Below are 26,795 nucleotides of genomic sequence, written 5' to 3'. Positions count from 1 at the left end.
TTTGCCAAAAAAATCTCTTAAAGAGTGAGTTAAATTGTGAAATTGAATTTACATCCATGTTTACAAAGATACTTCGACAAAATAAGGCATCTCTTAGTTAATAAAAATAAAGCATCATTAGAATTATCTTAAAATGTGACACTATGTTTCTTCAATTGTTGAAACACTTAATAACCTAAATTAGAATCATTCTATGCTGGGCTTTTCTTCTGGAAATATACATAAAGCTTGGTAAATTCATTTTTAAGTGTTTCATAGTAGGAATAGAATTATACTGGTTGAGCCACTGAGGCAGACAAAAAGGTCCGTATTTGTTTGGCCATATGTCACAAGGAAGAGATGATTTTATGTTCATAAAACAAGGTCACCAAATTGCTCTTCCCTGCTTTTGTTCAGTCTAAGAATTTCTCACTGATGAGACATGTGGTTCATGTACCTTGAGATCAAACTTCTTGCATTTCTCAGCTTCACATATGCATAAAAAATACATTTGACTCAAAGACAGTTTGTTCATGTAAGGCTGAAATGTCAAATAAGTGGTGCAGAAATTATAGGATTATTTTATAATATTTTATCATGAGGTAATCAAAGAAGACAGATATCCTTCAAGTGCTTTATGGAAGCCATTTAGCTTTTTTTTTTTTTTTTTTAATTTTGAGGATTTCAACCCCATCATGAGGCAACGTTTGAAGGGCAATGCTTTTGAATGTTTTACCTCTTTCCATATTGATTGTTTCTGGTTTCTAATTTGAATCTTAGAAGTTTATATTTTGAGTCTAGAATAATAAACTCAGTAACAGCAGTTGATTCACTTTACCCTATGTTTTTATTCCCTTTAACTAGCCCTTCCCCAAAAGGAGACCACTGTAGTCCAATGAGTAGAAGGATAGAATCACAGAATTTCATAATGTGAGGGCACCTTGGAGCTCATCGAATTTAGTTTTTAAACCAGATGCACAGATCTCCTCTATAACGTCTTTAAACAATAATTCATGAGAGGAAGAATTCGCTAGAACTTCCTTTAACTGGGATGCTAATCTTTTTCACTTATGCTGATTAACAAGCTGCTAATTACTATGATCATTTCAAGTTTAGATTAATTGTTGGTTGGGTGGCATGAGTAGGGCAGATCAAATGTCTCAGACCAAGTAGGTACAACCCAAATGAGGAGTTAAATTGAGGAGTTAAATAACACGTACCAGAGATTCCACAGTTAGAATCCTTCTGATCTGAAAAGAAATACCTTCCATAAATAGAAATATGAAGTCAGTGTTAAGATTGTCTCCTGCTTTTGAATTGACACTTCTGTAGCTCCCCTCATCCACATTTTTAAGTAAAAATAAGTACACATAAGTTACCTTCATTCTCTTGTCTATATCTGGATATGAAAGCTCAGTGATTGTGCCTCAAAGGTGGCTCATTTGTAAATTATTATTCTGGGTCATACTTGGTAAAAAACCCTTTTAGACCAGTAACATCTAGTCCATTCTGCTTGGGCAAATTCAATTATGCAAATTCAGTGTTTTCTAAGATTCTTACTGAAAGAGAATAACGTCACGTGTTGTTCATTATGGGCAGAGACAAGATGTATCCAGGTTATTATGTTTGCGTACACTGTGCACTAGACTCACTTTGATAATTTTGTTCTAGTCACATTCAAACATTGACTCAGCTTATTGATTTGCTCAGGACAAGGAGCAACTTTTGAATTTGTATAGGCAGAAGCTAAAATTGTATTACCAATATAAACATCTAAAATGAACCAAATGAAGTTGAGACTTCCCAGTAAAGAAAAGATTTCCTTCACTTCTCTGAGCTAGAAAAATAGTCATTTACTGACTCTTTGAAAATAGTAATGGTTCAGGAAATCAAAATTCTAATGTTGTCTCTTTTTAACTAGCTGTTTGACCTTGGACAGACCTCTAAATTGCTTCTGAATCTTTGTTTACCACTTTTAAATGGAGGATAATAATCCCTATATTATAGTTCTCATGGGGTTGTGAGGATAAAATATGTGAAATCCAAAAATGTTAATGAGTTTGACAAGGAATATACAAACACGTCTGCAACCAAAACCTATATTCTTCGAAGATTAGAATATTTTATAATCTTTGAGAAAAATGAGAGGATTAGCATAATTGTTTTATGAACGGGGGAGGGTGCCTTTCTACACACATGACCTATTAATCAGCTTGAAAAGTTGTTCTGCCTCATCAGCAAAGTGCCCAATTATTAGTAGTTAAAAGGATCAGAAAATGATGAGAATTGCTGTTTATTTTATAGTCTCCTAACCTCCCTAAGGTGACAATATGCTCACACATTATAATCAGAAGTTCTTAGCAGTTCTTTTTTCCTCTTGAAGCAAATATTTATATGCCCACACCCATATTGTCTTTGTCACACTGTTGGCTGATTGTGCTGATATCACGGATGGACTGTTTGTACTTTCATTGTAGTCACCTGTTTTTTTAAAAATTATTTTTATTAAATCATAACTTTGTACAGTGATGCATTTATGGGGTTCAGGGTACTGCTTTGATATACAATGTGAAATGCTTACTTTTTTATGTTCAATAGTTCAATATCTTACCTAGAAATTCCTTTATGAATTCTGACAAACAAGGTGTTGATCTGAATGTTGGCTATTGTACGTTTAACATTTTATTTTTGCTTTTACTTGAGAAAAATAATGAATCACATAGTAAAAGACTAATATAAGCCTCTTGGTCCTCAGAGGCTTACAGACCATTTTATATCTTCTGTGGGCATATATGATAAAAATAGTAAATAGAATTGGGGATTCATCTTTTCATTAGCTCATTTGTAGCCTCACAGGGATTATCAGATCAGGATTTGTGAACTGAGGTAAGGTATTTCTTTTCTTCTACACTGCTGGAATGTTGGATTGGATACTCATTATTACATGGTAGAGACACCCTTTTTGGAAACACCTTACCATGGGAAGCAGCAATTATCTCAGTCTCAGAGTCAGGCACTTCTAACCTCCAATATTGGAGGCTGTTTTTCAAGAACATGTAGTATTTCTACAATTGGCATAGTTTTTTACATCAGATGGTTTTCCTGGGTAACTATTGACTGGTTGGTGTGCTGTGTTACCTTTCTTTCCTTTTCTTATTCTCTTTCTTAAAATTATAGAAGTGGAATGGCTAGATCTGTCACAAAAGCTTAACAATAATCAATACTGACGCACATTAGCTGAGAATGTGATGATCAAAAAATACAAAGGCCACTATTTTAAATATTACGTTATATAATGCTATATGGAAAATAGTTTATGAAATTAAGTTTATAGGCTAGCACTTAAATAGGCCATGATATGTAGAAACTGAAGCTTATAATATATAGCCATAGAGCGCAAAGTGAGAGATTAAAAATAGAATGCATGATTTTATGAGCAAAGTTGTTTCTAGGGCTAGGTAGACATCCCCCACACAATGCTTTTCCTGGACATCTCAAATCCCATGTCTTCCAAAGCATGTCTCCTATTGGTTTTTCATGATGACATTATTCCTTCCTTCCTGACATTCTACTGTCATGGTCAGTCTCTCGGGGAGAGGATGTAGTCATGTCTCTAAATTCCAAAACTACTTCACTTTTCAGATCACCTGTGTGCAAAAATAGTTCTATACCTACTTGTACTTCTGTCCATTCATATATTGACTCATCTTTGTTTATTGGGATAATTTATTGTCACAATTAAAAGCACTTCATAGAATAAATTTGACCTTCATAGAATAAATCACAAACGCTTGGGATGTTAGGGGTAGAGGGCAAGTACCATCAGATTTCCAACCCTTTGATTTTAAAGATAAATTGAAGCCCTAGAGATGGATTAATTTGCTTATATTTACAAGTTAAAATCCTTTCTAGTACTCTTTCCAAAGACTTAGTGTTGTTGAATACAAATCTGAGAGAGATGGCTATGGTGAGATTTTAGCCTTGAAATTGGCTGGGAGAAAATTTAATCATTAGAACTGACCTACGTGTCATTTCAGAATAGAACAAAACTGCTTTTAAAAATGTGTAAGAGCATTAACATTTGCCTACGTTCGACTTTCTAAAGCTGTTATTCAAACAAATAATGAAGGAGGTTGCTAAGCTAGTTGAAGTAAGTAATCTATTTCAGGTCATTTACTGAAGGTCATTTTGTTACAATATTAAAACAGAAACTTTATGATTAGGAAATGTTGTAATGTTCACATATCGTAAGGAAATCTTTTATTGTCTGTAAACTTCTTTAAAGATACACTGGCCCTTAAAATAGGTTTGAAATCTATTTGGGGGCAGTCTTTAATTTTTCTGTTATTGATATTGTCAAACAAAATCTCAGTTTGTATATTCTGGCCAGAGGCAAGAAAAAGAGAAATTGGTATAGAAAACAAAATTAACTTTTCTTTTCATCCAGAAAAGGACAAAAGAAATGAGTGAGGTAGATAGGAAGGAGAAGTCTTGGTTTGAAGATACTGTTCTGGAGCTGATCATGGTCTGGTGGAAAAAAGTTAAATGTGTTTTCAATGTATGGAAGCATTTAGCTATTTTATCATCATGTAGCGTCCTCTTGCCAAGGAGAGGTGACCAAGTGGCAAATATTAGGAGTAAGCAACGACAAATTGAACTCAGTGGTGTCTTTATCTGACCCACAGAGCTGTTTGTCTTTATGCCAAACCATAACCTGAACTCTGAACGGCTGCGAGGGAGAGAGCTTTAGTTTGGATACCTAGGTACTTTTCAAACCATTGATTTTATGATACAAGCCTGGGACTCGGCAGAGCAGGTATTTCCTGTTCGCTAAAACATCGTGTTAATACTGCTCATATTAGATTTCTACAGTGACAGCTGGGTGGAATTCCCTTACCTCCTAACCCTGACTTTTCTACCATGTCTCTGATCCAGGGGCCCTTAGAGGTATAGGACATCCTGATTATCTTGTTCCTGTATTTCTCCTAACAGACACCTTTTGTTTATTCTATTTTTAAATGGCTGGGACACAAATCACCTGGTAGTTGTGATCCATTTAGTAATGTTAGAGGAAGGAAAATTTGTGTATTCTGTATCCTCTTAGAAATCAAAGTAAAATGTTATGATTTTCATGGTATTATACATATATATGTATATTCAAGTAGTTGTGTATATATTGTCCTGTGAATTAATACTTCACTCCATGTTATAAAAATCGTAATAAATATAACAATACACATTAGCACAAATAGCATACCTTCTCCTCCTTGACATCTTTAATCTTTTTGAACTAAGTATCTGTAGGAAAATATTTGAATCATATTTTTGCAAATCTCTTAGATATTTGCTACTTTCCATATAACATAATAATGGTAATATTAGCTTATTTCATGACTAGGCTTTGTTTTTCCCTGGTGGGTCTACCATACGTGTTAACTTTTTTCCACCCGACCAGTTAACTTTTTTTCCACCAGACCCTGATCAGCTCCAGAACAGTATCTTCAAACTACATTCTAAACTACGCATAAAAGTTTACCACAAAACACACTTGTGGTGTTCTTTCTATTCCAGTGGTCACCAAGAAGCGCCATGTTTCAACAGGGAGTGTCAGCGGAGCATATTCCGAAGTGAGCCTTACTTGTGTTGCTTTTCCTTCCTAGTATGGACATCATTTCAGCCTCTAGTTCTTCTTCATTGGCTGGTTTCTCTAGATGTGTCAGCTCTTCTCCCATCCATGGCTCTGCTACCCTGTTTGTTTGCACCCAACTTCCCGCTGATGGCTGCCAGCTGATCACACCACGTTGGTTCTGTGTTTTATAGAGAAACGTTCATGTGTGGCTGCTGTGTTTGATATTAAATCTGAGATGAACTTCAGGAGGTTTCCTGCTTTTTATTAAAAGCAATTTTGGCTAGGGGCAGCACTATCCTGTTCATAAATCAGGTGTTCTCTGAGATTTAATAATTTAGAATTCACATGAGGATTTGATAGAATAAACATTTCCTTTCTCTGTTTAAGCTTCCTCTTCACTTTCCATTTTTTTTTTTTTTTGTCCTTCTCTTGATTTATTTTATTTTTAAATCTTCTTTGGGGAGATTTGTACAGAGTTCTCTCATGGCTGTGATGATAACATAAAAATAAAAATAAAAATGATAGCTTAGTTTGGTTGAAGTTTAAATTTGATGAGTTTTGTGTTTTCACATCACTATTAGAAGTGTGCTTTTATTTTAGTTGTTTGATTTTTTTTTTTTTAAATCAAAGTTGTATCTTCCAAGTAGTTATTGTCTCTTCCTATTTTAATGACCATTTATTTTAGGGGATGTCCTGGAAAGAAAAGGCTGATAAAAAGTAGAAACAAAAAGTTAAGATTAAAAAATAACAGAAGCCAAAGCAGCCATAAACCTGTTCCATATGTGGTTATAAGCTACATACAAAGCAGAGTTATTGCTGAGGATGACAAACAGTCCTGACAACTCTTCTCAGAAATGTTTCCACTAGAGACTTAGAAGGAATACTTAGAGGATACTTCGTGACATGCAGTGAACACTCTTACTTCATTTATAGATTTGAGTAAGTACGAATACACAGAGATATTTGAAAAGACTATGAGGAGTCGGATGTTTTGCTTATCCCCATATAAAAACAGTAGGTAATGGTGAGAACCAGGTTGGGAGGCCTAATTAAAAAAGGAGGAAGGATTTCTCTGAGAGGGAGACTTTGGTCTGACCCTAACTGACAAGAAGTGGGCAGCTATGTGATGATCTGGGGGCAACAGTGCTCCCGGGAGACAGTCCCGATATCTTGTCCTCTTCGAAGTTTAGATTCCTTGAGCAGATGAATTTTTTTGTGTGTGATGGATGATGTCTTTATCCCTTTACTTACAGTAATGGCTACCATACAAAGGGGATTTAATAAACTTTGGCTAAATGAATCAACTCTACATAAATGGTGTGGTAGATGGAATTTGTGATATCTTTAATAACTTTACTGCACATGCCCCCCTGACATTAAGATGATTTATAAATATTTTCTTGGAATACAGTTTTGACAAAAGGTAAAAGTATAAGATACAGTGACTAATGGGGACATTGCATAGATACGGTAATATTGTCGATGCCTGTGGCCTTCCAAAGTTCTGAACTGACCCACCAGCAGCTATCTGCAAATGCAGAAGAGTGAACAGACCATTTATCCTTTAAATGATCTTCCATAATGACCGTTTCTTTCCAGCCAGGCTGGCACTTTGAAGTTGTAACGACAGAAGATGCTTTGATGTGCTGTATCCCTGCTTGAGGACAGAATCCCATCTTCAGAAGACAGGAGTAGAGATTGTAAAGTTGGCATCCTGTTCTCTCTTTTGAACGACAGAGCAAAGCAAAGGCATGAATTTCCTTAGAAAGCTCTGGTACATGATCAAGTGTTTAACTGAGTTTTCAGAGAATTCTGTTGAACAGTCTTTATGGATTATCTTTATTTGCTGAAATTATTGAGTTATGAATTTTCAAGGAAATGGATTTTAGATTTTACTAATCAATACCCTCTTCAACTAATGGGGAAGAGTAATGTGAGAAATGTGAGAGATCCAGTGATGTGTTTCTGCCAGTGACAGAAACAGGACTAAGCCTGGCCTTCAGATCAGAACCTAGAGACTCTTCCTTGATTCTGTGAAATCAGGTTAAAACAAATATCAAAGACAAAACGTCAGAGGAAAACATGTCGCCAAAAGACAGTTTACAATGGGATGGTGTATTCAGAAAGTTTTTTTGGTTATAGAAATTTGGAGGAATGGAGCTGAGGGAAACTATGGAAAAAAAAGGAAATGGATGTGTGTGTATTTATGCACTACTTCTATTTCCTATGGGCAGACAGACCCTGAGCCGCGGGGGGTGCACTTGATTTGAGAAAATAATCCCTGGAGAGAGTTTTGTGTATGAATCTTTGCAGTCTAAGAAAAGACATTAGTGAATATAAAATGAAAGTGCATAAGCTTATTTTTCAACTTTAGAGCTGAAAGATAAAAGATCACATTTCCACTTCCACTGGGAATATGAATCATCATGATCTCTGACTCCCACACTGGTAAATAGCCAGTAATACAGAATACAGGAATTATAGTAAATCGGTGGTTATGAGTTTGAGTTTGAGCTTTGGAGTCAAACTGATCCAGATTGAATTTCTGGCTTCAGTCACCTGTGTGACCTTCAGCCCCTTAATGAAGCTCTTGGAGTGTCTATTTTTTCATCTTTAAAGTGGGGGATAGTGCCTACTATTTGTCTAATATGAAATATTACACATGAACCAACATAAATAATGTCAGATGCCTCAATATTGATTTTTAAGAACCAGTTCTGCATTATTAATATTTTCACCATGGTAAACCCAAACTCATTGTAAACATAATATTGTGGTAAAAGTCAATTAAATTTCTTTTTGAGATACTTGACTTAAAGATAAAGAAAGCAAACATATAGATTTGAGAAATTCAAGGGAAATGTCTCAGGAAACCTCCTAAGTGGATAATTGCAAACATTTGGAGAATAGGGAGGTTGAATATAGTTTCGCTCCCTGGCTCAGGAAGTATTTCCAATCTAAACAAAGGAAATGAACTTCATTGCACCCTACACAACCTACTTTTGCAAATAAATTGATATGCAACTTAAGGCCATGGAAACATTTTGGGGTTCATTTGTTCTCCAAATCCTCCAATTTTGTTATTCTATATACTTTCAAATTTGCATCTATCTTGAGCTAGGAATGTGTAAATTTTAATGCTAAAAGAATTTCTGAACAAAAGGTTGTAAAAATATAGGCTTTTCCATGGATGAGTATGGCTAAATTATGTTCTCACATTTGTCTGGAATTATTTTTTAAATAATCAGAAAAACACTAAAGACATCACAAATGTAGACTTTGGGGAATACTTTCAACAGGTACATACTAAGGGGGGGGTCACAAGTCATTTATTTTATGTTGCCTTGTTCTTAGCATAAGAGCACATTCATTTAACATTACATGTCTCATTCTGTGTCCTTGAGCAAAATTAAGGACAGTAGTGTTTTGATAAATGGACAGCCCGAGGAGAGGAGAGGAAGGGCTTGTAGGAGGATCTGCTATTGTAACAGCCTTTGTGACCTTTACTCAGGAGCTGTCAGCTGTTCCAACCAGGAGTCTTCACAGTCACTTTCTTGACAATGACATATTCTCTCTCTAAACTGGCAGGATGCTCAGCTCATGAGCTCTATTTTTTTCTCATCCCCACCTTTCCCTCTGCTCCACTAAGCTGCTATGTCCTTTCCTCTGTGGCCCTGCCATGTAGATTTATGACTTTAAAGCCAGGCCACAGCTATTGGCTCCCCTATCAACTTTGTACTTTTCCTACTAACGTTAGATTTACTTTCTAAAATTATTTTCCTTCATTTCCTTTGGGAGTATGAATAAGGATTTGCTACAGTGAAAAATTATTTTCAACGTAATGGTCAAATTTGTATATACATACCTATTTAATTATTCCTATATAGGCACTCCATAAAACAAATTCATATATTTTTTAAAGTATACTTTAGGAAGCCAACATTGGGTCCACAAAATGACAAAGAAATGACTTACAGTATTTACAGCAGTGATTTTAAAACTATCTTGGAGCACCCGAGCATGTTTGTGTGTTTCGTAAGGTAGCAATACATAACACTAGGAACGGAGGACTTACCTAGTTGAAGTGATTGAGACAAAAATAGTCTGTAAGCCTGACCCCTGTCCACTTTCTGATTCCCAGAAGACCCAATTTGAAAGCCAGTTGTTGATTGAAACAGCAGCAGATAGGAAGTAAAATGATTACTCCATAGTATTAATTAAACTTGCCATTGTCAGCAATATCAGAGGTGATCTTTGGTGGTAGAACTAGTAGTTCTTTGCCTTAATTAAATGTCTCACGTTTACCTGTTGCATTTCTTATCGAGCAGCTATCAGAAATGTGGCTGGACCTAGTTTATATGTGTTTAGTTATAAGCGTTATCAGTCCCTGTAAGATAAGTGCTTACGACTGAGGAAATTTGAACTCTGATCCTATTTACCATGCTTCAATGTGTATATTTATTTTATGTTGCCTTGTTCATAGCATAAGAGTATATTCATTTCACATTACAGGTCTTATTTTGTGTCCTTGAGCAAAACAAAGGACAGTAGTGCTTTGATCTCTATTGGATGATGGTAATCTTCAGAATTACAAGAGACTTTATTTCAAAATCGTGAATAGTCAGTTCTTTGTTCTACAGGTGTTCCTAAGGTTGCCATACATAAGAAAATTAAAAAAAATTCATATTATATTTGATATATTTATATTTACATAGCAACACATAGAGAAATATTTTGTAAAATCTTATAATGAATTTTGTAAATAAAGGTATGTTTCGCTACAATTTCCCATTTTCTCTGTGTATGTAGGTATATATGTATGGTGACCGCTGGGTCACCTGAATTTTTGGGAAGTTTCAATGATAATTTATTTTTCTCTATTCTCTATTCTCTATTCTTTTTCAGATTAAAATGTGTCTTTATTTGGTATTTTCATATGAAATATCATGTAAAAAATTATATATCATATGCTGGCCTCTTACAAAACAAATAATATGCTATAAAATAAAATTTTATGAGGACCCATTTTAAGTCTAATTGAGACCCTTTTAATTAATAAAAAGCCACAAAACGGTCTGGACATAATGAGTCCCTTTATTTTTAAATTAGTTGGAGTAATGCTAGCTGCTACAACAAATAAACCACATAATTTCAATGGCTTTAAACAACCAAAAGTTTGTTTTTTAAATCATGTGACTGTTCATTGTTGGTCAGTGTCCCTAGCTGGCTGGTAGGCTATCTTGCACTTGTTGATTCTGGGTCCAAATTCCTGAGTCCTTCCCTGCTAGCTCCCAGCCAGAGAAAGGAGGTGATAAGGTAACCCAGTTCTTAACCATGTTGGCCTTCAATTCACACATCTATTCACAGTATGTTTACAAGAATGAACGTTCCCCCCTTCATACAAAGGGGCTGGAAAAATGTGGTTTCTGTGTGGGTAGTTGCTTCTTGAGACTAACTGATACATTGGAAAGAGGAAAACAAACTTTTGGTGAATAGTTAATTGCCACAGTCATAAATCTAAATCTCAGAAACGCTATTATAAAAAATAGTTCACTGAGATGTTGCATTATCTTAGTGTTCTATAGGCCAAATCCTGAGGAAAATAACATAATTTTAAAAGAAATGTTATAAAAGCAAAATAACAAAATAGGAATTGAATATCAGTGTTAAATTTAGTTTATTACTATTAAAATATTTTATCTTCTTCATTGGTTAATTGCTAGCATTTTATTTAAAACAAATTTTGTTTTTGTGTACTAGAATTTATTTGTGTTTTTCCATAATAAACATGGGTAACTGTAATGTATCTCTAAATCTTTGGAAAATGAGAAAAAATGAGATGCAGACAATGCAAAATTTTTGTCTGTATGAAATGCAAACAAATGAAAATTTACTCTCAAGCTATATTTTGCTGAATAATTTTATTTATTCATGAATTTATTCAAATAGTAAAAAGTAAAAGATAAAAATGTTTATGTTCTGATTTCTTATTATCCTGTATTTCTGAGTTGTAAGTTTCCATTTTAGTTCATTTTTCTGTGTGGTTTTGGCCAAAAGTGACTCTTTCTGCCTTTTTTCTTTGTGGTTTGGCCGCACTTTTTGCCCTCCTTTATGCATCCTTGTCCATTTTTCCTTCCTTTAGCCTTGCAGTCTTCTAATCTGTGTCTGTTCATTTCTTACCATTTCCCTACAGGTCTCTGTCTCTCTCTTCTATTTCTCGTTTATGGAGTTCCTCCTCTATGGACAATGGAGAATGGTGAGATTTAGATTAGATATCAGTGGTACTGAAATGTAAATGTCTCAGTAAAAACATCCATAGCCTTGCTGTGGAGGGCAGGTGTTCAGTGATAAAAACCAGTGGGATCACTGTATGCATTTCTGTGACAATATGTTCATCACATCCCTGTTCAGTCTTATCCCAGAATTAACTTAAGCAAGAACATGAACCACGGACTTTCAAAATGTTCATGTTTATTCAATGTTTTCTTCCTCTTGCTATATTTTTTCTTTCAGTGACAACCTATTTCTTCCACTCAGTTACTTGCTCTGTCTCCTGAAATACTTTTCTTTTGTAGGTTTTTAGTAGTCCAATTCCCATTCATAGTAAAGTAGGGATGTTGTCATAGCCTTAAATGACAATGACTCGAATCACTGAAAACACACAAAGAAGGTAGTAAGATTTCAGTCATCTGTAGTCTAAATTTTTAGGTCTAGAAAACTATTTTTTTTTTGAACACTTATTTGTAAATCAGTTCTTGCTAGAAATGTCAGAAATCAGAGACCCAGATAGGACAGTTCCATCCATGTCCAGAAGTCTCTAGAGAGTTTGGTTGTGTGAGCAAGAATTCAGGGAAAAGAATTCTGTACATGTCAAAATGTACAGAAGAAAAATCATGCCAATGAAAAATATGGGCAGCTTTTCTTTGAAATATGTTTTTTTTTTTTTTTTTTACTATAGCACATGACCAAAGTTTGAAGGGTAGCATAACATGAATAGCAGTGGTAATAAGATAAGCAAAGTAATTCTGCAAAAAGTAAATTGGGAGATCAAAAAGAGAGAAGAGATGTTTGAATCATTTCTGGGTCAGCTCTATAGAAAAGGTTTCAAGGATCTCTACATGGTCACTATAAAGAAAATGTGACCTTTTTTATAAAATGTCGTTTTTTTCCTTTGAGTAAATACCTAACAGTGGGATTGCTGGATCAAAAGGTAGGTCTGCTTTTAATTCTCTAAGGTATCTTCTGCTTTCCATAGGGGCTGAACTAGTTTGCAATCCCCCCAGCAGTGAATGAGTGTTCCTTTCTCTCGGCATCCATGGCAGCATCTATTGCTTTGGGATTTTTGATATAAGCCATTCTTATGGTGTTTGGTGATATCTCACTGTGATTTTGATTTGCATTTCCCTCATGATTAGGTTGTGAGCATTTTTTCACGTGTTTGTAGGACATCAGATTAACTTCATTTGTTCGTGTCTCTTGCCCACTTTTTAATGAGGTTTGTTTGATTTTTTTTCTTGGTGATTTACTTGAGTTTTTTTGGTAAATTCTGGTTATTAGCTCTTTATCAAATGTATAGCATGCAAATACTTTTCCCCATTCTGTAGGTTGTCTATTTACTCTGTTAATTGTGCTCCTAGATGTGCAAAAACTTTTTTTTTTTTTTTTTGTAGAGACAGAGTTTCACTTTATCGCCCTCGGTAGAGTGCCGTAGTGTCACACAGCTCACAGCAACCTCCAACTCCTGGGCCTAGGCGATTCTCCTGCCTCAGCCTCCCAAGTAGCTGGGACTACAGGCGCCCGCCACAACGCCCGGCTATTTGTTTTTTTGTTGCAGTTTGGCCAGGGCCGGGTTTGAACCTGCCACCCTCGGTATATGGGGCCGGCGCCCTGCTCACTGAGCCACAGGCGCCGCCCACAAAAACTTTTTAATTTGATCAGGTTACATTTGATAATTTTTGTTGTTGCTGTGATTGCCATTGGGGTCTTCCTCGTAAATTCCTTCCCTAGGCTGATACTGATAAAAGTTTTTCTAGCACTTCTTACAGTTTCATGCCTTAGGTTTAAGTCTTTTTTTTTTTTTTTTTGTAGAGACAGAGTCTCACTTTACTGCCCTCGGTAGAGTGCCGTGGTGTCACACGGCTCACAGCAACCTCCAGCTCTTGGGCTTATGTGATTCTCTTGCCTCAGCCTCCCGAGCAGCTGGGACTACAGGTGCCCGCCACAACGCCTGGCTATTTTTTTGTTGTTGCAGTTTGGCCGGGGCTGGGTTTGAACCTGCCACCCTCGGCATATGGGGCCAGCGCCCTACTCACTGAGCCACAGGTGCTGTCCAGGTTTAAGTCTTTTATGCATTGTGAATTAATTTTTGTGAGTAGTGAGAGGTGAGGATCCTGTTTCAGTCTTTTACAAGTGGCTATCCAGTTTTCCCAGCACCATTTGTTAAATAGGGATTTGTTTCCCCAGTATATGTTTTTGTCTGCTTTATCAAAGATCAGATGGGCGTATGAGGTTTCATCTCTGAGTTCTCTGTTCTGATCCCTAGGTCTATGTCTCTATTTCTGTGCCAGTAACATGCTGTTTTGTTTACCATTTTCTTGTACCATAGATTGAAGTCTAGTAATATAATGTTTCTTAATTTTTTTTTTTTTTTTTTTGTGAGACAAAGTCTCACTTTGATGCCCTTGGTGCTGAGACAGCAGTTCACAGCAACCTCAAACTCTTGGGCTCAAGTGATTCTCTTACCTCAGCCTCCTTAGGAGCTGAGACTATAAGCACCTGTGGCCACACCTGGCTATTTTTAGACACAGGGTCTTGCTCTTGCTCAGGTTGGTCTTGAACTCGTGTGCTCAAGTAATCCACCTGCCTTGGCCTCCTGGAGTGCTGGATTTTTTTCTTATTATATAAGGTAATCTTGGCTATTTGAGGTCTCTTTCATATAAAGTATAGATCTAGTTTTTCTAGGTCAGTGAAAAATGATGTTTGTATTTTGATGGGGATTGCATTGAGTCCATAGATAACTTTGGGTACCACAGCCATTTTAACAATGTTGACTCTGCCAATTTGTGAGCATGATGTTTTTCCATCTGTTTACATCTCTGTGATTTCTTTCCCCAGTGTTTCATAGTTCTCCTCATGGGGGTCTTTCACCTCATTTTTTAATGTATATTGCTAGGTATTTTATTTTCTTTGTTGGCTCTGTGAAAGGAATTGGGTCTTGAATTTGATTTGCAGCTTCATTGGTTTTGGTGATACTAAAGCTACTGATTTGTATAGATTGATTTTGTAGCCTGAGATTTTGCTGAATTTATTTATTTATTGGAGTTTTTTTTTTTTTTTTTTTTTTGGCCAGGGCCAGATTTGAACCTGCCACCTCAGGTATATGGGGCCAGTGTCCTACTCCTTTGAGCCACAGGCACTGCCCTTGCTGAATTTAGTTGAATCTTTAGGGTTTTCTAGATATAAGGTCAGATCATCATCAAAGGGCAATAATTTGATATTTTCTTCCTTTATTTGGATCCCCTTGATTTCCTTCTCTTGCCTGATTGCTTTGGCAAGGACTTCCAGCACTATGTTGAATAAAAGTGGTAAAAGTGGGCAAACCTTGTCTGGTTCCAGTTCTAACCAGAAATCGTTTCATTTTTCCCCATTAAATATGGTGTTGGCTGTACGCTTGTCATATATAGGCATTATAATTTAGGTATGTCTTATTTAAAACTATTTTATTGAGTGTCGTCATCATGAAAGGGTGCTAAATTTTGTCAAATGCTTTCTTCGCATTGATTGAAAGGATCATATGGTCTTTGTTTTGGTATCTATTTATGTCATGAATTACAATTTTAACTTTGCAAATATTGAACTATCCTTGCATGTCTGGGATGAAGCCCACTTGGTTGTGGTGAATTAATTTTTGATGTGAAGCTGAATTTGGTTTGCTAAGATTTTGTTGAGAATTTTTGTATCTATTCATATCTGGTCCAGAAAATTTTTTAGTTAGAATAATTTTTATTGCTGCCTTAATTTTGGTGTGTGATATTGTTCTGCTCAGGTGATATATTTCCTCATGATTGAGGCTAGGAAGGTTGTATGCTTCCAAGAATTTGACCATATCCTCTACATTTTCAAGTTTATGAGTGTAAAGATTTTTACGATATCCTGATATGGTTTTGAATGTCTGTGATATTTGTTGTAGATATTTCCTTTTTCATTTTTAACTGAGCTTCTTAGAGTCCTTTCTTTTCTGTTTCTAATTAATTTGGCCAGTTAATATTATTTATCTTTTCAAATCTTTTACTCCATTAATCTTCTGGATAGTTTTTTTTTATTCTCAGTTTCATTTATTTCTGCTCTGATATTGGTTATTTCTTTTCTTCTGGTTTTGGAATGAGTTTGTTCTTTTCCCCCCAGTTCCTTAAGATGATTCATTAGATTTTTGTTTTCTGATATTTCTGTCTTTTGGATGTAAGGCTATGAGTTTTTCCCTCAGGACAGCATTTGCTGTGCCTCGCAGACTTTGATAACTTGTATCTCCATTGTCAGTTTGAAGAATCTTTTGATTTCTGTCTTTATCTCTTCATTGACCTAACTATCATGCAACAATAGATTGTTTAGTTTCTGTGATGTTGTATAGGGATGGGTGTTTCTGTTGGAATTTTTCTAGTTTTATTCCACTGTGGTCTGAGAAGATATATAGTATGATTACTATTTATTTTTAATTTGTTGTGACATGATCTGTGGCCTAGGATGTAATCAATCTTAGAGAATGTTCATGACCTGATAAGAACATATATTCTGCAGTTAGATATTTACTCAAGGAAAAATAGACATTTTGTAAAAAGACTCTTACACTCAAATGTTTATAACAGCATGTTTCACAATAGCAAAGTGGTGGGAAGAACACAAGTGCCCGTCAATCCACCTGAGTGGATTAATAAGTTGTGGTATATGCATACCATGGAATACCATTTAACTACAAAAATGACGATTTATATCTTTTGTAGCAACATGGATGGAATTAGAGACCATTCTTCTAAGTGAAGTATCACAAGAATGGAAAAACAAGCACTACCTCTACTCAAAATAAATTGGAACTAGTTAATCAACTGTCAGGTACATGTTTGGAAGCAAATCCATTAAGTAGGTGGGAGAAGAGGAGGGATAGGGTAAATTCACACCTATCTGATGCAATGCACATATTCTGGGTGAAGGGTACACTTGTAATCTTGACTTAAAATATGTGAAAGCAAATTATGAAACCAAAATTATGTACGCCTATAATATTCTGCAATTATTACAATAATTCATTAAATTGACAAAGAACCTTAAAAAATAAATAGAAAAGAGTTTATGAAACAAATATAGTTCTAAAATCAATACTTAGATTCCTAAGGCACTTAATATAATTCTAAATACTATGTGTTAAAATAAATCCCATTTTCATTTCCATTATATATAAAGAAATAGTCCCTAGTTTCTCTTTATTTTTGCTTCTCACACTTTAAAAAGTTTGTTGTTTCCTTGACTTTAATTAGTTTTTCCTCTCCCTCTTTTTTCTTAATGCCAAATATGTGTGTTAAAAACATTAATGATTTTAAGTAGAAAATGTGAAGCACCAATCACTTCTCTTAGAAGGTTCTAGAACACACAGGAGTAGGTTTCACAGAACTGCCCACTATCATGGTCAGCTCCATGGCACAAAGACACGTTTAGGTGCCACATGATCAATAAGTTCTGTGATCTTCTTTGTGTATATCCAGCACAGGGAATTGTATGAGACTTATTTTGGCTTACATAAATTTCAGATTTTGTTCACAGTATAAAACAATCTTGGAATATTATAAATTCAAGTGATTAGGGAATTACTCATGTGGTCTGAATATCAGAAATCCCTCTAATTTTCAGGTTCCTTGACTTATCTGGATCAACAATCAAGCTAGGTTAACTCATTCTGTTTTCACACAAGGTGTCACTGTTAGTCAACAAGATGCAATGGAAACAATAGTAATGTGGAAACAATAGTAACTTCTGATACTCTATCATAGAGTTATGAAACATATTAAAATGCACTTTTTGCTGCATTATTTGCAAGTTTTTTTGTGGTGACTTAGGTATATAGAAAATATGCTTGGTTTAAAAGGTGTCACATCATGATAACTGGCCTTCTGGTATTCATATCACTTATATAAAATACATGTTTGTCAGCATGTGTGATACTAGGGTTTTTGTACCTAGGGTTAACATAGGCACAAAACAGCCTCCTATCATAATAAGATATATCATGTGTGAGGAACTTAGAGGTGGAAGATATTGGTTCAGGTTCCGATCATCCCACTTAGCGCTTTTATGACCTCGATCACGTCATTTAACCTTGCTAAGCCTTGGTTTTCCTATTTAAAAGTTGGGATATTACTTCCTATTTCAATGGGTTGCTGGAAATGTTGTTTATTTTTCACATTCTTTCTCATTTCATGAAGAATTTTGAGTGATAGGCATATATTTAAAGATAAAATAAAATGTATTTGCCACCGCTTTGTAGATTATACAAATATAAGCCACCAGCCATCAGTGTCAGGCCATTTGGATTCATGAGGGGGTCTGTCACTCAGAATAAAAGTGATATTCTAAGCAGATATTTTGGAAACTTCCATTTAATAATTTCAAATAAAATGAAATTTGTCCATCTGTGATATAAACTAGTCATAGGTGCCAATTTAAAATAAAACTATAGAAAAGGAGATTGTCCAAGACCTTTTTTATTGAAAATCATTTGCCACTAATAAAAATATTAGACTCAGATAGTTAAAGTCTGTTACTGGAAAAGCACATGCATAATGACAAAAAGCTCTTAAGGATTAAGTGATTCTTGATAACATTGTGTTTTGTTAGTCAGAGTAAACATGTACAAACATTTGAGACAGAATAAACCTCTAGTGTGAGTCTTTTTTTCAGGTTGAGACAATGTGTATAGGATTGGTTAATACCTTACAATAACACAGAGGCTTTGAAATAATCAGTGGCCTTCTGGCTCCTTCCTGTAATTCCTTTTATTGTCATGTGCCGTTTGCCTTAATCTTGGGTTACTAGCCCTTCTTATCTGCCCTCTGCATCTAAAGCTTCCAGGAAGATTGCTCTGGCATGGCCTAATAGCTTTTATCAGCTCACCCAATGGCTCTATGCCTTGATGCTTGAAACCGGAAGTTAACCACATGGTGCCAAGCCCTTCTGAACAACTCCGCTGCTCTCCCTTGTAAATAATGGCTGTTGATACCCAGGAAGCCATGACAGGCTCCCCATCCCTTCTGCAAAAGTGAAATGGAATCTAAATACTGAAACTAGGTGCTAGAGCCATACCTGCTCCCACTCCCATTGCTCAATGTTATCTTATTAAGGAGAAATCACTGGGTATGTTGTGCACTGTAACAAGATTAGGCCCTCACTCTCTTTTGTCTTATATTTTAAGCTCCAGTTATTTCCTTCTCTAGTATCTATGTAGTATATTTGGCTGATAGTCAAGTTGTTTCTATTTCTGCTTTTGTGACCAGCATGCTTATTTTCCCATTTTCTATTAAAAAGTTGTTTAGGAAAATTTATGTTTCTTTTAAATTATAAATAATAATAAAAACCCCCTACTTCCTAAACAATGAAACTATTTAAAAACATTTACTTGACATTATAGTTCATGACACAAAGAAAAATGATAAAAAAATCATGAAATATGTTTTCTCCCTTCTTTATAGTAGATGGAACTGCATTGCCAGTGAATACATGAGAAATACAGTCTTGATAAGAAATATAGTCTTTCCCATAAACTTGATATCCAACAACTATAATTTCCCCCCAAATTTATAGAGTTTAGAGACTTACATGAGAGAAAGAGAGAGAATGAGAATACACTTTGGTGGTTAAAGTGTCCTGATTTCAAGGTAGGGTTTATATGGATGAATTCTGGGGTTTCCACTTACCAGTTATGTATCGTTGAACAGTTGCTTAAACTCCCGAAGATTCCATTTACTCATATTTAAAATAGTGCTGCTGTCCCTAATGCAGACAATTTTGCAATGACAAAATAAGGCAAAAGGGTAAAGTACCAAATAAAACATTGGACACATAGCAGCAGCTACTGCTGTTGTTTTTTATGAACAAACTGAGAAAGAAGGGAAGCTAACCTAGAAGGTTGGCTTTTGTAGGTTCCTTTCTGATAAGATCAGTTTAGAAAACAACTCTCACAGAGACCGTAATGTCTAGGCAGAGAACAGACGACTGGCTGGAAGAGCCAGGCTGGGGGGCTAAGTTTTATGTTGCGAAAACCACAGTCTCAAATTTCAGAGTTTATTTCTTTCTGGCATTTTGCAGCAGTGTGGGATATGACAGCACTACCTGTCTTGAACAGGTTCAGTTACTTCATTGCACTTAATAATAAGTCACCTCACTTTTTAATCAATGGAACTTCTGCATATCTTAATTACATGCTTACAGGAAGAATTCTCTCCGTCTCTGCTCCTCCCTCTAAACAAAGAATTTACTTCCCATATGATAGATTTATTATAAAAGCTGAAAGAATTCCAGTTTAAAAATAATATAGTGACTGATTGAAAAGCTGTTATATACTTTCATGTTCTCCTCCTTACCCTTTTGCATTTACATGTATCCCTCTAAAAAAGAAACAGCATTCATCTTCAGTTTGCTTCATGCCTTTCACTCCTTTATATTTTATTAGCCTAGCCATTTCCTTTGCTTAAATTTAGCATTTATCAATCACAGCTAGCAGTGCATGTTATGGTGTTAACAGAAAATTCCACAGCACCCTCTTCACACTGGGGAAGGGGAACATCTGCTACTTCCGTATCAGGATGTCAAGATTTAGAGGTCAATGTGTTTCTCCATCAAGGCTTAAGGCTTTGGGGATCCGGGAAGTGTCAGGCTCCAAGTAGCACAATGAATGGCAGCTGCTGACGGTAGTTTTGCCTGTTCTCAGCAGGGGACATTGCTCTACAGCATAATGAGCTGAGACTTAGTGTGCTAAACACACCAAGCTTGGATAGTGAGGCAGGCTGTGCCTTTCTCCTCCCCTGCTTCTGAATTGCATGTTCATTTTGGAAGAAATCATATTGGGGTCTTCATTAGTGGCACCCTGCAGGGGGAAGACACCATGAAGGCCGATAAGCACTTTGGCTAAAAAATGATCAGTCTTTGTGCAGGGAATTGAAGGTTTAAGTTGCCTGAACTGTGAAGAGTCTGAAGAGTGATTATGTTAAGCAAGTACATGTAATGTGTATCCGTAACATGGAATCAAATTACTAGGGTCAGTAACTGTCTGGCTTTCCCTGTGCATTAGATGAAGACATAACATTGCATTTGTGCTGGGCACTTCTTGATGCCACATGGTGTCAACGCTGTCCAGTCATCTGTACTTCACAGCATGTCACCTCTAATTTCATGGGATTATCTGTGCTATTGCTTGATTAGATACTCATGATCTTGAGCTTCCTTTGAACTCACAGCAGGACAGCGCAAAGTCATTACTGCAAACACTTCTGTGCTTCTTGTGTTATATACAAAATTATTATTGCCATCATTTAGAAAGGTGGATACATGCCACTGTCATGTTTCTAAAAGTCTGCATTTATTTGCTTATAAGGGAAGCTACGGTGAGGGAAAACACTGAACACAACAAATGTTTTTGAGGACTAGTGTTAGGTGTCAAGGCAGTGAATGAGCATTAGAAATGTATATAGGACAGCTGTTTTCAAAGTGCGGTCCCCTGGTTGCCAGTATCAGAATCATCTAGGAATAATAAGAAATGCAAATCCCACTGTGTCAGAAGCTCTGGGGTGAGACTTGTCAGTCAGTGTTTTAGCAAGTCTTTCGGGTGATTCTGAAGCATGCTGAAGTTGGAGAAACACTGTGAAAGCACTTACGGAGTACAAGAATGCCAGAGATCCATATGTCTGGGGGATAGAGGTAGACAGGACCGACAAAGGAGCTGCCCCCAGGAACCCTATTGAATTACGAGGAAATATGTGGTTCTTTGCCCTGATGAAATATACATATCACACAGAGCCTATAATTATTGCAGATACCAGTATATTCTTCATTTGGATTAGCTTGTTATTTTCTTTTGTGTCGGAGAATGATTAACAAGAGGTACATGATTCCTTTGTGCATTTCAGAACCATTCCTCTTGCAATATGTATATCCATGGCCATCGTCACCATTGGCTACGTGCTGACAAATGTGGCCTACTTTACCACCATTAGCGCCGAGGAGCTGTTGCTTTCAAATGCAGTGGCAGTGGTAAGTCTAGGTTGGGAAAATGCCAATTGAAATTTAGGTTAATGAGTTGATTCAATTTTATAGTAGGTCCCTCTAGCAGAAAGCGTTTTGAAATTTAGTAATCTTTTCTTGACCTGAATGATAATGAAAGTGTTTAAAAAATTTAGAGCACAGCTTAGCATAGTCCATGTGACTGGTATAGCTAAAGTCCTATATGATTTTTCTTTATTTTTAATTTCTTGTAAAACATTTCCACACGGACATGCTTAAAAATCTGTCCCGGCATTATTGAGTGGAAGGCATTATTCTTCAATGCCTTTAAGCATAGTGGGAAGTCATGGAATCTAAATGAATGTGGGGCGGGGTTTTTTTTGTATGAAAATTGCAATTTATTCGGCATTCTTTCCTATTTATAAAATTTTCAAGTTCTAACAGAAAATCATTTCCCCAAAGTACCACTTAAGAATTTTCATGTGGACAATAGACATTTGTTTTCCTGGTATATCTTTTTGAATACTAGTCCTGAGATATTAATATACTTGGGAAATACTGTGTTATTTCAAGTTAAACAGAGTTGTTATGTGTTGTTATAGTACTTCTCAGAATATTAAAGATACTAATGTGCATTTTAACCCCCTAAGAAGTGGATACAGATAATTTTACAGCATTTTCCAGAATTTATTGACACCAGGAAGATCTTTGTCCCCGAAGATCATGTTATTCTCTGACACATACTTTTATTTTGTATAAAAACTTAGCAAGTGAGAGACCATTCACTCATGACCCTGTGACAATGAAGGGCAAAAAATTAACTTCCCATCTCTTGAAGTCAGCTCCTTTTAAAATAGTCAGTATTACTTCATATCAGCAGCATTCACAAGGAATAAATTATCCCATTTTGTGTGAACCTGTGTACAAGTTCACTATATTTTAAAGGCTTTGCCCACTGTTCTAACTCTGTGGACAATATAAATTTGTTAATAAAATTTCTGACCAGATGCTCAAATATATAATGCTTGATGTTGGGTTATTTGTCTCATCTTTCTAGACAGAGGACGGTGCTTACTCTTTGGAAATAATGTGGTCCATTCATTATATAGCACCAGCTGCATCAAGTAAAACTTAAGAATCCACATAATTTTGGGGAAAAATACATCTTCATGGGAATTTGCAATGTTGAACATGTCATGGCATAAAAGAAAATTTCACAAGTTTTGTTTATCATTCATATTTTCTGTAGCTTGTTGAACTTGTTATTTGTGCTCTAGACTTGTTATAGGGAGTCGCAAAAGGAAGTGGTAGGATACCTAACGGGGAGGGAGAGACTCCATAAACTGGGTTCAGCCGGTATGATTTTTCCTGAAAAAAGAAAAATTTCAGTGGTGCTTATATATATGGCATAAATTATTAAGTCATCAATTATTTTATTGACCTCCTGACAGTGGGATTGGTATGTGAAACAAGTGCCTGTAATAATTCTCAGTGTACATTTGTACTTCACTATAAAAATGTGGCTTTCCGGCCTAAGGAGAAGATATTTGCAGAAGGATTTCTGTCTCCAAAAGTAGAACATCTGAATTGAGCTTTTTCCACTTACCAGAGTCAGAGATGATACACATCAGAGTTGATAAAGATTCAGTAAATGGATCATTGCTTTTTGAAAGGAGAGAAGGTGCTTGTTTAGACCTTTGCCTATAGTTTTGCAACAAACAATGCCATGGCACCTGCTTTTGATTATTGTTGGTGGAGTGAGTCTGACCCTAACCAAAGAGAAGGATTTAAAAACATACACGTATCGCCAGGCTAATAGAAAGTCATAGAGCAAGTTTGGCCTAAATTGTTTCATTTTATTTCACTTCTAGCAGAGCATTAATTTGCTTCGTTCTTTCTTTCACTAGACCTTTTCTGAGCGGCTACTGGGAAATTTCTCATTAGCAGTTCCGATCTTTGTTGCCCTCTCCTGCTTTGGCTCCATGAATGGTGGTGTGTTTGCTGTCTCCAGGTGAGTGAGTTCACATATTTCCAGAAACACATTTCTGTTTTTGAGATTGGATGTGATAAGGATAACTTTAAAAAGAAAAGAAATAGTGCCTCCAAACCTTTGTTTTTAAAGGGACATGCAAGATTGCAGTGTTGGTTCAAGTATCAATAGCAGGTTATATTCTGCCCATTAGAGGGCACTGCTTGTCTATGCATAGCCCACTCTGAGCACGGACATGGGGTTTTTAATAGTGTGTCTATAGAGTCTAAAAACAGCTTTCCTTTTCTGAAGATAAAATCTTTTGTTTCTCTAAAGATATCAAGATAAAAGTCAAGTAAGAGACACTAAAAAATCACCACCCCACCATCTGTATCCCCTTTGTTTGGTTTGATTCAGAAGGTCCTTTGAAAAAAATTGAAAATTGTTTTTATAGTTCTATGTTTATTTAATTCATTTTTCATCTGTAAGGGGAAATGAATGTACTATATATATATGACTTAAATTCATTGTTACTTAGTATTAACTATGAAAATATTGAAACCCAATCAGATAAATGTGAATACTGTATGTGTGTTTATACACATATGTGCATGTACACTGTGCACATGTATGTACACATGTATGTGCATACACAAGATACATACAATATTAAGAATTTAAAAATAAATTCAGCATCTGCTATTTATATTTAGGGGGAGCTATCCTGACTCAGACATTGCTGTTGTTTCTCCTCAAGGAATAATCCAATCTTGCCAGATTTTGTAAAATTCAAATTTAGATTTCTTATTCTCTGACTTCTCTGAAAAGCAAACCTAAGTAAATCACCAAAGAAATGCTAAACCATTTGGTATGAAAAAGATGCAAGTTTTCTTCTGGATTTCTGGATTTCCCCTTGAAAATGATCAATGATATAGTCAACTCCACCCACATTTTTTTCCCATCAGGTTATTCTATGTTGCGTCTCGAGAGGGTCACCTTCCAGAAATCCTCTCCATGATTCATGTCCGCAAGCACACTCCTCTTCCAGCTGTTATTGTTTTGGTAATGCATATTAACAAGTATATCTAGACATAACCTCAAATAACAGGTTAGCAAAAAGGAATTCAAGTCAGACTTTAGAGAATGCTTTACTTTCTCATTCATTACTAACGTGTGCCAGGGTGGAGTATGGGAGGTGGGATGTTTTCCCCACTTCCCTTTACTCAGCGTTTCTGATGTGCATCCTATGCTTTGGGGCAATAACAGCATCACTTCTCTTGTACCTTTGCAGAAATATGCAAAGGCCTAAGGAAAATGGCCAGTGTGGCTTCTCTCTCTGACATTAAGCCTCATAAAAAGGATGTAGAATACTAGGTCCCAACTACTTATGGAGAATAAAGCTAAAAAAACTCCAGTCCAAAAAACACCCAGCTGTCTCATCATAGGCACCTCATATGAAACGCACACAAAATTATTCAAATAATTGATAAAAATCGTTCAGTGCGATGACTCTGATTAAAAGTGAAACATTTGAGAGCAAACCTACAGGATAAAAATAAAAGCACTAAAATTTAAATTTGAGGCATAGAATTTTTTATGCAGAGAAAAGTGTTTGTGAAATATGGGCTACAAAAGACAGTATAAAGTGTAAAAGCCTTTAAATACCCGTGGTCATGTTATATTCATTTTCCCGTACGATTTTGTAACATTTTTTTTTTTGACTGGAATCTGTTGTCAGGAGCACCATAGAGTACGTTGGGCATTTTTTTCATGCATTTAATTTGTTTCAGAATGTTTCCTTGAAATTTCTTTTTAAAGTACATGTACTCCCCGTGCGGAATCTGCAAGTTAACATCACTTGTGGGAACAGAATGTATTATTCCGTGAAGAGGGCTTTCGTTGTAAGCTTTTGCTATCAGTCATGCTGTCCTTGGCATGAGCAGCTGCAGGGACTTGCTAAGCTGATCTCCGCGCTTCATTCTTTTCCCTGGTCTTGAGGTCACCCACGTAGAGAGTAAATGTGGAGGAATAAAGGTCAATGTTTTGCCATCAAGAGCCATCACAATCACCCTTAAGTGACTGTGGGGTTTTTTATGTGTGTGTGTATAGCCAAGAGCTCATCAGAGAGCATTTGCAGACCTTTTTGTGAATTTTCTAATTGGGTGCACTTTTAGTGTTTATTATTGGCTATTTACTAAGCATCTCAGTCTCTGGGTCTTTAAACTTCGAATCATTGAATATCCTTTCTTTTGCTCTCTGAAGATATGTTCTCTTCTTTCAAGTGTAGGAGGAACTAAAACCAAAATCAAACATTCATGTAAGATTCCACTTGAATAAAGCATGATGACGGTGGTACTCTTACACTGTTACTGATGTCTTGTAAGAGCAGAACATAGAAAAGAGGGTAGTCCAATTGTGATTTTAATCAGGATGCGAGTTTATCAGTATAAATAATTATTTGACAAAGATAATGATGTGTAGGAATGTTGCTGTTTGTTTTCACCTCTGTTCTCATTTAATTCACCAAGCTTGGTTTTTCTCCCTCCCCACCCCAGCATCCTTTGACGTTGATAATGCTCTTCTCTGGAGACCTCGACAGTCTTTTGAATTTCCTCAGTTTTGCCAGGTGGCTTTTTATTGGGCTGGTAGTTGCTGGGCTGATTTATCTTCGATACAAACGCCCAGATATGCATCGTCCTTTCAAGGTAACCTCAGTAATCTTGATGGGTTTACATAACTCTTTCTCCTAGCACCCCGTCCTCCTTTTGTCATAACCTGATGATGGGGAATTTGGGCGGGAGGCAGCATCCTGCCGGTTAAAACGTTTAACTCTTGCCGCAGCAGCTTCCTATGGGATTTATTTCAACTTGGTAAAAACAGTCACATTTTTTATGTTAGATACTAAACTTCGTATGGTCTCATTTTTTTAAAAAGATGGTATTGGTGGATATGTATTAT

The 26,795-nt window shown here is 36.0% G+C and overlaps 1 protein-coding gene across 1 annotated transcript in view; it reads left to right on the top strand.

The window, feature by feature from the left end:
• Positions 1-26,795, top strand: part of SLC7A11 (solute carrier family 7 member 11) — a 70,474-nt gene that overhangs the window by 35,882 nt on the left and 7,797 nt on the right. Inside the window, exons 7-10 of the mRNA XM_053581348.1 lie at positions 21,775-21,898; positions 23,776-23,879; positions 24,803-24,899; positions 26,393-26,542. Coding sequence (XP_053437323.1) covers positions 21,775-21,898; positions 23,776-23,879; positions 24,803-24,899; positions 26,393-26,542 — 475 coding nt within the window. The remainder of the gene's footprint in view (positions 1-21,774; positions 21,899-23,775; positions 23,880-24,802; positions 24,900-26,392; positions 26,543-26,795) is intronic.

The sequence above is a fragment of the Nycticebus coucang genome, chromosome 1, assembly GCF_027406575.1.
Source record: "Nycticebus coucang isolate mNycCou1 chromosome 1, mNycCou1.pri, whole genome shotgun sequence".
Taxonomy (NCBI): domain Eukaryota; kingdom Metazoa; phylum Chordata; class Mammalia; order Primates; family Lorisidae; genus Nycticebus; species Nycticebus coucang.
The sequence above is the reverse complement of the archived record's forward strand: the minus strand, read 5'-3'. Positions and strand labels throughout refer to the sequence as shown.